The sequence below is a fragment of the Onychostoma macrolepis genome, chromosome 06 (genome assembly GCF_012432095.1).
Source record: "Onychostoma macrolepis isolate SWU-2019 chromosome 06, ASM1243209v1, whole genome shotgun sequence".
Lineage (NCBI taxonomy): Eukaryota > Metazoa > Chordata > Actinopteri > Cypriniformes > Cyprinidae > Onychostoma > Onychostoma macrolepis.
The window spans coordinates 29,439,939-29,452,402 of NC_081160.1; the positions used below are offsets into that span (position 1 = coordinate 29,439,939).

The following is a 12,464-nucleotide window of genomic DNA, read 5'->3' on the forward strand; positions in this document are numbered from 1 at the left end:
GCCAGAGATCACTTCAATGAGTGTAGACTGCCTCAGAACCTTCCATCTTTATTTATTTAAATATGTAAAAGCTTCTGGTGATATATGAATATCATTAAGAGATAAGAGTGCATATACCATACCATCCATTACTTAAATGAAACTCTCAAGATAAGTAACTCTTTGCCCCCCCTCGGAGTAATATATTAGTTTAAAACTGTACTATGCAACCACTCTGCCTTAAATAAGACATATCCTTTTCCAATCGATTACAAACCTTTTTTTCTTTATAATATTGTGCACTGAAAAATCATTTACAAGACCAGAAATGGAAAAGGTCCATTTTGATTTCATGTTCACTATTTATTTGATCAAATTATGTATAGTAAACACATTAATAATGTGAAAATGTGAGTTTAAAATAACTGTTTTCTATTGTAATAAATTTTAAAATGTAATTTATTCCTGATGCAAAGCTGAATTTTCACCATCATTACATGTCACATGATCCTTCAGAAATCATTCTAATATGTTGATTTCATGCTCAAAAACAACAACAACAACAAAAATATCTTATTATCAATGTAAAACCAGTGTTGGGAAGGTTACTTTGGAAATGTAATAGGTTACAGATTACAAGTTACACTACTTAAAATGTAATAAGTAGTGTAACTTTTCAATTACTTTATTAAAGTAATTACATTTGATTACTTTTTAATTACTTTTTGAAATTTCAATGTTTTCAACTGTTAATCATTTTGAAACATGTAAAGCAGACAGGGTTAACCTTACAGTAGTGCTCAACACTTATTACTGTCAGACTTTCAAAATCTTTCTTCACTTGAATGAAGACTGTAATATTTTAATTTTAAAGGAGACATTGGATGCAAAATATCTTCATTTGCATATAAATTAGTAGTGCGTAGACACAACCACCCTACAATTCCTTTTTTTAATCCCCCAAAAATCTAAACAGTTATCAAGCCATATGTCATATGGCTCAGGCCCCTCCCACAACCTCTGATGTACTGTCCCATATTAGCATATTTCCACCCTCAGCCAGTTGTACGCAGTCTGTCATTTTCTCCACGCATGAGCAGCTGTAGCGACAACAACAGAGCTCATTATCATGTAAAGAGATATGAACCGAAACGAGTCACTGTGAACAGAGCTGTTTTTGACAAGGTAAAAAGGGTGTTGTTTTACACGACCACTGGGATCATTTCAAGAATACCCTAAAGAATCATACCAACTTGTGGAAAATGGGCATCCGATGTCCCCTTTGAAGCACAGCCACCACAAAATCAGACTTACTTTAAAATCATTCTAAATCATAATAGTTTAATAGCAATGATACTGTTTTTGAAATCAAATCTTTGCATAGCTATGACAGGAAACACTGGCATCTAACAATGCCTTTAAAAAAACAGTTAATCTTAAAAAAATAAAGCATATACATAAACCCATATAGGACATAAAAGTGATATGAATCACTTGATAAAATGATAAAAGAGTTATCAAATGAGCATATTATAAACTCCTGAAACATTGGTGTTTCATATTTTAGAGCACTCACTGCAATTTATGAAATAAATCAATTAAATCTGTATGTGGGAGTGTGTGTGGAAAAAATAAATAAATAAATCAGATGTACCCCCCCTTTGTAATCCTTAACATTTTCATAAGTAACTGTAATTTAATTACATATTTTTTCTCAGTAACTGTAACTGATTACAGTTACTTTTATTTTGTAATTAAATTACGTAATTCCGTTACATGTAACTAGTTACTTCCCAACACTGTGTAAAACAGATATGCTGCCTAATATTTTGTTGTGGAAACAATGATACTTTTTCAGGATTCTTTGATAAATAGAAAGTTCAAAAGTTCATTTATTTGAAATAGAAATAGTGAAACACAGTAAATGTCTTTTATTGTCACTTCTGATCAACCTAATGTGTCCTTGCTAAATAGTAGTATTAATTAATTTAAAAAATAATAATAAAAAATAATATATTTGTGTAGAATATAACATTTTAATTGGCTTTAATTAGTATCTGTTGCATGTTTTTTTGTAGTTGTTGCACTGCTTTAGTATTGATTATTTGGCAGAACAATATATAAAACAATCATGACAATAAAATTCTTTAAAAATGTAGACACAAGAGGTAAACAAGATCAGAAAGTAACACACAAGCCGGACTTGAACTCGTATTTTCTGCACAGCTCTGAATAAATTTCCTTTCAGAACAATGTGTCCATTCAAAATGTGGGCCACCGGATGCTGTTTGAGATACTTCAGTCACAACGTGTAGGCGGCAGTAATTGAGCGAGTGAGTGTCGACATTGTTTGAAACTTCAAACAGTCTCGTTCTGCAGATCTGCTCTGAGTGGCTTATATAAATGCTGTAAAACAGACGAACCACGCTGGGATTTACTACACAAGTCAACTGCTACTTAAACTGATGTGCTCGCTGAACGCTTCTGCCAAGCAGCGTATTAAAAACAAATGCATGTTTGGTTAGGCTTTTCAATTACGGTCTTCATTTGTTTCAATGGGTGATTAGCATTATAGAGCACACCTGTTATTTCATTATTCTATCATTATGCAGATATAATTGTCATTGTAATATTATATTGACTCTTCAATTTAACTACACTTCTAAGTGAATAAATTAATTATGAAGTTCAAAGTTACTGGATGCACTCCCTGCTAGTAGGTAATGTGATTATTTTGTTCCATTGATGAATCATGTTCTCACGAAAAACTGTCTAGAACTGGATCATATTTTACCCCAAACTTAAAAGAAAAAAATATGTTATGTTTTATATTATATTTATGTCTTACATTTATTTATTTATGCAAAGTTACATTTTGCATAAAGAAGAAAATTAAGCCTAAAAATACTGTATTACAGTAATAAGATTTTAATTATATTTATTGTTCAGAATAGTTAAAATGTCAAGAAAATAATGTGACAATGCACTGTAAAACAAATTCAGTGTTTTAAATAAAAAAAGATTATTGGAGTATCTTTTACAAGAAAATACTTCAAACCTAAAAAACACAATTTAAAATTAAAAATTAAAAAATATAATTTATGTTTTATATTATATTTGTTTTACATTATATTGTATTTACAATTATATTAAAAACATTTTTAGTTATATTTTGCATAAAGTTTTTCATAAGATTTTAATTATATTTATTATACAGAATAGTTCAAATGTGAAGAAAATAATGTCACAATGCACAAAGAAAATCTTAATGCAGTGTAAAAAATAATTTTTCAACTTTGTAAATAAAAAAGATTGAAGTATGCTTTACAAGAAAATACTATTTCAGTGTTTCTACTTCGCAATTGAAAACTTAATTTCAAACTTAAAATAAAAAATTAAATATAAGTTTTGTTTTATATTTGTATTATATTATATTGTATTTAAAATTACATTTAAAAACATTTGGTTATATTCTGCATAAAGGAAATTAGGCCTAAAAATATGTATTACAAATGTATTACACTAATGAAATTTAATTTATATGTATTATTCAGAAAAATTGTTACAATTTTAAGAAAATAATGTCACAATGCAAAAAAATAAAATAATTCTTAATACATTTTCACACAAAAAAGTGAAAAATGTTTCTACACCTTTGTGTGTGTGTGTGTGTGTGTGTGTGTGTGTGTGCGCGTCTGCAGGCTTCATTGTTTCTCATATTTTTTTACTTTTTATTTTGGGGTGAAATGTGGCCTGGACATGTTTTTTACAACTATAGCGATTATTGATGATCAAAATAAAAGTCCAGGACATTATTTTCACTTCCAGACTGTAAAGGACATGACAGCAGGTAAACCTGAGCATTTGTACACAACCATCTGTTCTTGCTCCCACGCGTCACTGTATCGCTGTGCTTTCCGACTGCATGTGCCAACACAAAGGGTGCAGACCAAATGCACCTGCACACTACACTACCAGAGGTCACGCTGGGACAGAAAAGAGAGATCAATCAGTGCTGCATTTGCCAGGCTTGTGCGCATTAATCTGAGGCACAAAAAAATTATTTTACATTGTGATAAAATCACTATTCTAGGTCAGTATCTTTTTGTCTGCCCTTTTTATGTCCTTAAAATTCAATAAATTTACCTGAAAATGCATCATTTATTGTCTTCTCAGAGAATGAAGAATATGTGCATTTGGCCTGCTTTTGCAAATTTATTTGTAGTGGTGATGCAGAAATAACACACTTTAACTTTAAGCATAAACCTCACTAAATGTATTATTATGCTTCTTTCTTTTATATTTTCTAACAGCCATTTTGTGTACAATCTTAAAATGTCAACCCTGTTACAATTGTTTGTTTTTTTTTAATCTTTTTTTTTATATTAAAAACTGAAAATGAAACTTGATAAAATGTCAGCATTAAATACTCTTTCTACACTGAAAAAAACTAAAAAACTAAAAATACTCCGAAATTGCTAGTATATTTCACAGACAAGTAACACACTGAATTAAACAACATTTTGAAGTATGAAATAGTATTTTCTTGTAAAACACACCCAAACAATCTTTAAATAAAAAATAGGAAAAATAATTGTAGAACCTTGTTTCAGCTATGTTTGTAATGACGTCTGATTCTATACTGAAATGATTTCAGTTTATAATATTTCTAATTGTTTATAAAAAAATATTTGGTAAGACTTTAGTTAAAAGATATTAATGCACACACACACACACACACACATATATATATATATATATATATACGGTATATACTTTGAAAAGGTGTATAAAATAATAGTTAAGTATTGTTAACTGTGGTTACAAATATTCATGAGATCATACAATGCATTATAAGGTGCATTACAGGGCACAATTAATGCATTAAAAGTAATTTCATAAAGCATTATATAAAGTGTTACTGAACATTTTAACATGCAGATTCAGTATTAGAACAAATAATTGTATATTTTAGAGATGCTTCTAACAGGAACAATGAATGATGATTATATGATGAGTCAGACTATGCACCAGTGTGAAACAGGAAATTTCATTATCTGATTGGACAGACTGTTGTCTTCACATTGGCATCATGTGATAGATTTCTCAACCTGGCTGACTTTTTCTCTTTTCCACTTGGGAAAAAACGACAGATTGCTTTCTCACCTGTGCCTGATGGCTGGGAATCGAACAGCACTTCAGCGGCCATCGATTCAGGATCAGTACACAGACACACGGCGGCTGCACCACCGCACACTTATCACACTGACATTTTCTAAATAATTGAACTTGTGCAATGGAAACAGATATGCAATCTCTACCATAAAAAGTGGTTTCGTGACATTTTCAAAAGAACGTAACATTTGATAGATTGATGCCACTTCAGATTGTCTTTTATGATATTACTTCGTAACCAGACCTATTTGAGTCCCGGTTGAGTCTGATGATATATTGAGTCTGAAGAATCCTATCTTGCCAAACTAACCACCCTGATGCTAAGGTGTTCAGAGTGGTTTCTAGTGCTTAGCTATAGGTTGTTGCTTACTGCATGAATTAAAAAAAAACCCAGCTCTATCACAAGTCTCTGTGATTTTCACGGTTCAACGCAAGTCTTTTGGAAAATAGTCAGAAAATAACTGGAATGCTAGTAACAAGCTGTGTAATTTTTAGTTTTGGCTTAAAATGCATAGTGAAAAAGTGTGTAAATCATTCTTGAAGTTAGCATGCATTTATTTTTAATTTATTTAGTATTATTATTCCTATTTTGCCTGTTTATTTTTTATTTTTGGATAATATGTTTTGTTTTCTAAGTTAAAACTAATTTAATTTGAAATAAAATTTAGGGTACAGATTTGACAAAGCTTTGCTTGAAATAACACTTCAAAAAGTTTTTGAGTTAAATTGTGAATTTCCAAAATGCGAACACATAAAAAAAAATTCTGTTATTTATTTTTTTTTAGCTATTTTTTTTTATTTATTTATTTTTTTTATATAACAAAGATCTGAATCAAACTCATAGTCAGGTTATCACTGGTTATGTCTTTGTTTCTAAAGTTGATGCTTTTGTAGAGATTTCCTGAATGAGCCATATTTTGTTCTTTAAACAAGAAATTCAACCAAAAATCAGGGCTGTCATTTGATTAAATATTTTAATTGTATTAATTGCATGGTATACCAATTAATTGGTTAAATTTTTGCTTTGGAAAATTTCAAGTTCAGACACCAACAATTACATTTTGTATTTATTTTTTAGTTGTGTCACAGTTTGCTGTTTTTCTGCATCATGTTTTCATGTAATCAACTTACAATCAAAGCTGAAATCAAGACTCTGTGTTGTCTGTTTTTTTTTAAACATTTCTAAGTATTATCGTGATATTCACCCAGCCATATCTGTCACAAAAATTATAAAAAAAAAAAAAAATCAAGACACATTTTCTGAATGTGAAATCTTAATACCTCATTGTAATTTAGTGATTTTATATATCACTATGTTGATTCCCAATATATCTTACAATTGTATTAGCCTACTAATTAAGTGCAATGTATTTTTTATATAAAAGGGTGATAGTGTTAAAGGCGACACAAGGATTTTTCAGAACTTTTTTTTTTTTTTTTTGCAGCCTGACCCTGATTTTAAAATATAAATATCATCACGCATCATCCTTCAGCAGCTTTTTAAAACTGAAGCCATAAACACATGCTGATAATCAGTGTCAGCATTAAATCTCATGCACACAGACACGCATGCACTCACACAGACACACTGTAGACACGGATGCTACGAGTATCAATCATCCTGACCTCCTTCCATCTTTTCCTCTGTCCTTGATTCACTACGCTCTTACGCAACACAGAATGTGCGCCTGCCGCCATATGACATCTCACTGATGCCGTGTGTGTGTTTGTTTGCGAGTTATTTTGAGCAGCAGCATCAATGCAGGACCTGTCAGTGTAGGAGGGTTAATAAGCCTCGAGACTTCAGAGCGTTCGCTTTTCTTCGGCAGAGATTTGTTCCTGCGCCGGTGGAGGGGGGAGCCGAAACATGTTGTGCTTTGGGATTCTTAGTACACATTGCATCAAACAGCGCTAACAGCAAACAGGATATGAAAGATGAAGTCTGAATGCGCCAAGACAAGCGGTGGGAGGCAACGTTGGGTCTGATGCGTGTCGCAAAGGCTTCGGGCCCTTCATGTCAACGTGGCTGCATGGGGAGTGAGAGTGTTATATAGGTGTTGAACCCTCTTGTGTGGCTGTTAGATTAAATCTTAACACAGAATGAAGGAAAAAGCAGCCTGAACAGAGAAACTTCGACTCGGTTGTTAAAGCTTGAGAGGACACTAATCAAAAAGATTAGATGCAAAATAAACGTGCCGGATCACACAGCACTCGTATTTTTATTTTAACTTGGAAAAGCCCTGAATGTGTGTCTGTTTAGCTTTTATTTTGTGTTTTCCTCACTGTAAAACAGTGCTATTCCTGACTGATTTAACCCATGACATTTAATATGTTGGTATAAATTAATGTATTTAGATTGAGTTGACTTGAATAAAACCAGTTAACTTAGATTTAACTTTTCAGTGCATTAAAAAATATAGCTAAAAGTATTTTTTTTTGCTTATGCAGATTCTCTACATCATTTCTTCAAGACGAGTGAAGTTTGACGCCATTTTCTAACCAGATGGCATGCAACAAGTTTCCAGTAAGTTTTTTTGACCTCAATGAAAGCGGAAATGCTGCAAAATGACAACTTGAAGTCCAGAAACCGTAGGGTAACCATTTGTCACTTTTTGACTCAAAAGCGCCACCTATGTGCCTTGTATTGAACTGCATTTAATAGTGATCTATTATTTTATTAACATTAAAGAGAATTACAATAAGATAGAATACTACAAAATTCTACAATTTAAATATGAGAAAGCCTAGAGAGTTTTAGTAGAAAATGATTTTTTTTTTAAATGAACTAAATTAAATATATAATTATAATTATTAAATATATAATAATTAAATATATAATAATAATTTAAAAAAAAATTCATATCACATTTTCGCTTTCACTAAGATAAAACAATATCTGTGTTGTGTTGCGCCTGGTTAGGACATGTGTTAGTCTGGATAGATCACGTTTGAACAAAGATGAGAACACAGCTGTCTTGTTAGAAAGTGAATTGTAGTCATTAATGACTCATTATTTAACAGATCTATTAGCCTACAGACTACTGCAGTCGCCTCTCTGATAGCTTCAGTTTCGTACATCTGTTTCAGTATGAGCCTTTTGAGAAAACATAATGTTTATGTATTGCAATATCACCCGTGCATTTCTAATAAAATAGACGATCAGTTGCAGGTGACTTGAGATGTGCATATAACACAACCAAAAGACCTTCACATTCAGCACCTCTCTTCTGAAATAGACTGACAAAGACATCATTAACTCCCCTCATTCTTCTGATTAATGGATCCGTCCGAAAAGCATTAATATCATGCGGGAGTTCTTTTTTTTTTTTCACGAGATAATTTCGCTTCTATATTTGTGGTCAGAAATGTCCTGGGGTTTGAGCAGTGAGTAATGGGTGTTATTATGAAATCACTGGCGAGTTAATTTATTACTGCATTTGTTCAGCATTTTCCCCTTCTTTTGTAGAAAACCTTTTTCTCCATCTACATGTTCATAAACAACAGGTTTAAATGGCTGCAAACCATCCCAAATATTATGCCAAATATCAAAACCCAGAAAGCAAACTGTAATTTGCACAATATATTACTGTTTTGAGTATTATTTGCTATTAAATCACCAATGCATTTGCAGTCATCTGACAGTCAGCAATAGGTGTTAAACTAAAGCACTTGCAATGTGTTCGTTTGTGTTCCAGTAATTAGCATATTCATTAGTGCGATTTGCATTGATTAAGTTGATTTATGCAAGTATGTATCAGCATAAAAAGAAGATGCGGTGAGCTGATTAGTTAAATGACAGGCCTATAAGTCTAAAAACCAATTGTGTACGCTACACAGCACCACAGGCCTTGCACAGTACAGCGTATAATTTGATGCATGCCCACATTCTTAATTATCAAGCAATATTGCATGATCATGCAAATATTTGCAATATAGACTAAAGTGAAAATTGAAGATGCGTATGAGGAGCAATGCATGTTACTTTGAGCTAAACCACAGAGTGCTATAAGTGTGCATCGTTTTGGTTATGAGTGTGTGTTTGTGTGTGATGCACACATGTTGAACGAAGATGATCACCAGCTAGGCACAATCTTTTCCTCTCAATACTAGTCTCTCTCCTGCAGAGAAGTCTGTAATCAGGCCAAGGGTAGAGAGTGTGTATGTGTGTGTGTGTGAGCGTGGGTGGGTGTGTGGATGTCTCGGATAGACGTGGCTGTGTAAAAGGTTTTTTGGGTGAGTGGACGGGAAAAAAGGAAATGAGGGCGATCAAGAAAGGAAGAGAGCACACAGGGACAGAGAGAGAGAGAGATTTATAGCATGCCTAGACTAAAAGCACTTGGGAAATTATGCAAAATTGCAGCTCAAAAACACTCAGCAAGTAGCGCACCGAGCAGTTGGAATATTTCTAATGAGCGCTAAATTAATGCCATGATGTCTGCTGATGGATTTGAGACAGACATTAACCTGCAATCAGACGTCGTTTGAAATGAGCCACAGCCGTACCTGGAGAAAATCACAGCTATATTAGCATTTGAGTGTCAACGCTGTGATTAAATGCCTTCATTAATAAAAACGCCTGTCTGGTTAGAATGCCGGCTGAAGGAAGCGTTTTGTGTGCGCATATGCACGTATTCATCATAAAGATCAATTGTTTTACCATTTCAGATTGCAGATATGGATTTCAAGTGAACAAGCGCACCATTTTCTTTATTGCATATCAAAATGAACAGTATGACATGGCTTTACATCCAAACCACGCACGTGGCACCCAAGAGTTTGGGGGCTTGCAAAAACCCCAAGACTGGGAAAGGAACTGTGCATCATTTTGCACCAATTAAATGCTGCAATAATGACCCAAATGAGCCCCAAGCCCACAGGATAACCATTATTATCTATGTTATCTGAATAAAAGCAAACTTGCATGTTCCCTGGAGTGACCTGAAGTGTCTTGCTTAAAGAGATAGTTAATCTAAAACGGCAATTTCCGTCATCATTTACACAACTTCGCGCCATTTCAAACCTGCATGACTTTCTTTCTTCACACAAAGAAACTGTCATTTGTCAATACAATGAAAGTCAATGAGTCCAGTGAGTCCTATTGGCTTTGATTTTGTAAAGAAAAAGAGTTGCAACATTCTTAAAAATAGCTTATTTTAAGTCATACAGGTTTGAAATGACACGAGGGTGAGGAAATGATGACGGCATTTGCATTTTTGGGTCAACTATCGAATCTCATTTGTAACTATTTTCCATTTTGGCAAATTGATGGCTAATTTGTATGTTTTCATAAGATCTCCCTACACCCCATTGATGGTTATATTTAGGGATGGACATTCATGCTTGCTTTTTTCTTAAAAACTGTTGCTGCATCTCTTTTCAAAGCCTGCGCCCTCTGCAGGTCACACATATCGACCATATGTCATTAAAGCTGCCTCATTTCGGAAAAGTAAGCATTAAATTCCAAAGTAAGTAAGAAAGAAATTACAATAATTTAGGCCTCACGATGAATAACAGTTGAATGACACATCCTTCATCTTTGTACGTGGCCGACAGGCAACCTCTGCAGGGCGCAGCTTATGAAATGAGACATAGCTTATATGTTTCTGTACAAATCACATTGCACAAATTCATCCAAAAATGCCATTATGTTTTCGAACTATCCATTTGAGGACACACTGGTGAAAACTCACATATGTCTTGTGGGATTCGAACCCATAACCTTCCAGCCCAGATCTTGACCCACAAAGCCACATCTCAAACCTCAAAATCTCAACCCTAAGCCTTACTTCTTCTCTAACTTCCAGGTGTCACAGTTTGTTAGCAAATCCACATCCTCGGACACACATATATACATCCACTCACCGCCATCATCCTCATCGAAGGAGTTCATGCAGGGGAAGTAGATGGCCAGGGCCTCAAAGGACGCAGACAAGCTGATGCGACTCTGTGAGCGCTCCATGTAAAGGCCCGGCGTAGGTGCCGGCGCCGTGTCCGCCGGCTTGGGCAGGCGCGCCTGAGCATTCTTCACGCGGAGCACAGCACGCGGCGTCTTGGCTAACTTTCACCGGCCCCTTCGCCAGCCCAGTACAAGATAGAAAAACAAACGGCAAAGCACCCTCGTAAGTCCCTGTGGACCTGCTTTGGCTTCAAGAATCCTGTCCAGATGTGATGTCCAGAGTTTTTGGTGTCTCTAAAGTCCTTATTTTGTTTTGTTTCTGTCCAGGTCTTGAGGACAGAGAATTAGGATGGATGGAGTCTCATCTCAGAGGCTGATGTCTCAGAGCTGTGCTGAATCTGCTTCAGAGAACATGATCTGTTGCATTTCCCTGTCTAGCTGATCCCTTACCGGGCTGTGCAGTGGATGGACGGATGGACGGATAGTGTATACTACCGTTTGTCTGTGTGTGTGTGTGTGTGTGTGTGTGTGAGAGAGAGAAGAGGAGAAATGGAGAGAGAGAAGGAGAGATGGGATCGTAGAGACAGACGGAGAGAGAGAGAGAGAGAGACGGGGAGAAAAGGTTCTTACTATTCTAGCAGTCTGAGGCTGATTCACTTCATTCAGCGCTGAGCTCTTTGTGGAGACAAAAAGTGGGAGGAGACACCCGAGAGCTGTTGCTGGGATTCAGGATACAGGCCAATCACAGGCCGGATGTCAGAATATGGGCGTGGCCACCGTCTACAGGCACAATAGCTGTGAATATCTTTCATCCTTCACAGACATCGACCGTCTCGCTCTCTCTCCGCTAACACGGTGAAGTGGGAATCTTGAAACATTGGGAAGCTGATAGATTTCAGACAAGGTTTGATTGCAGTATGTTTTTGCCTCTGTCTTTACAATCAAACACATTCACCAGAAACTGCAACAGTTGGCTATATATTAAGACCTATCAAATCAATAATGTTGTGAATATTCATATTAATTTATTTATTTCAACCAGAATAAAAGTAATCCCCCAAAAAAAAAAAATTTTATAGATTAAATAATAATAATTTATTTTAGTGAATACTTCCTGTAAATGTATTTCATTAATAATAATAATAATAATAAATTTGAACTTGTCCACCAGTTTGTAAGTAAATAATAAATAAATAATTAAATTATTGATATAGTAATACAATAGAAATAATGCAAGACTTTCTGGAAAGCTTAGAAATAGAAATGTAAAAATTTTGTGTCTAATTTTTTAATTTTCTGATTTTTTTAATGCAAAAAAAGATTAATAATAATCTGCTGAAAAAAAGCTGAAATAAAGTAAAATAAAAATATTACATGAAAAATTTTAATAAAAAGTCTTGACAATTAACTGAAA

General features: G+C 34.2%; 1 protein-coding gene across 1 annotated transcript in view; it reads right to left on the reverse strand.

Moving 5' to 3' along the window:
• Positions 1-12,103, reverse strand: part of rims4 (regulating synaptic membrane exocytosis 4) — a 29,038-nt gene extending 16,935 nt beyond the window's left edge. The window contains exon 1 of the mRNA XM_058777840.1: positions 11,017-12,103. Within this exon, the coding sequence (XP_058633823.1) occupies positions 11,017-11,113 (97 nt within the window). The 5' untranslated portion in view covers positions 11,114-12,103. The remainder of the gene's footprint in view (positions 1-11,016) is intronic.
• Positions 12,104-12,464: the final 361 nt, after the last annotated feature.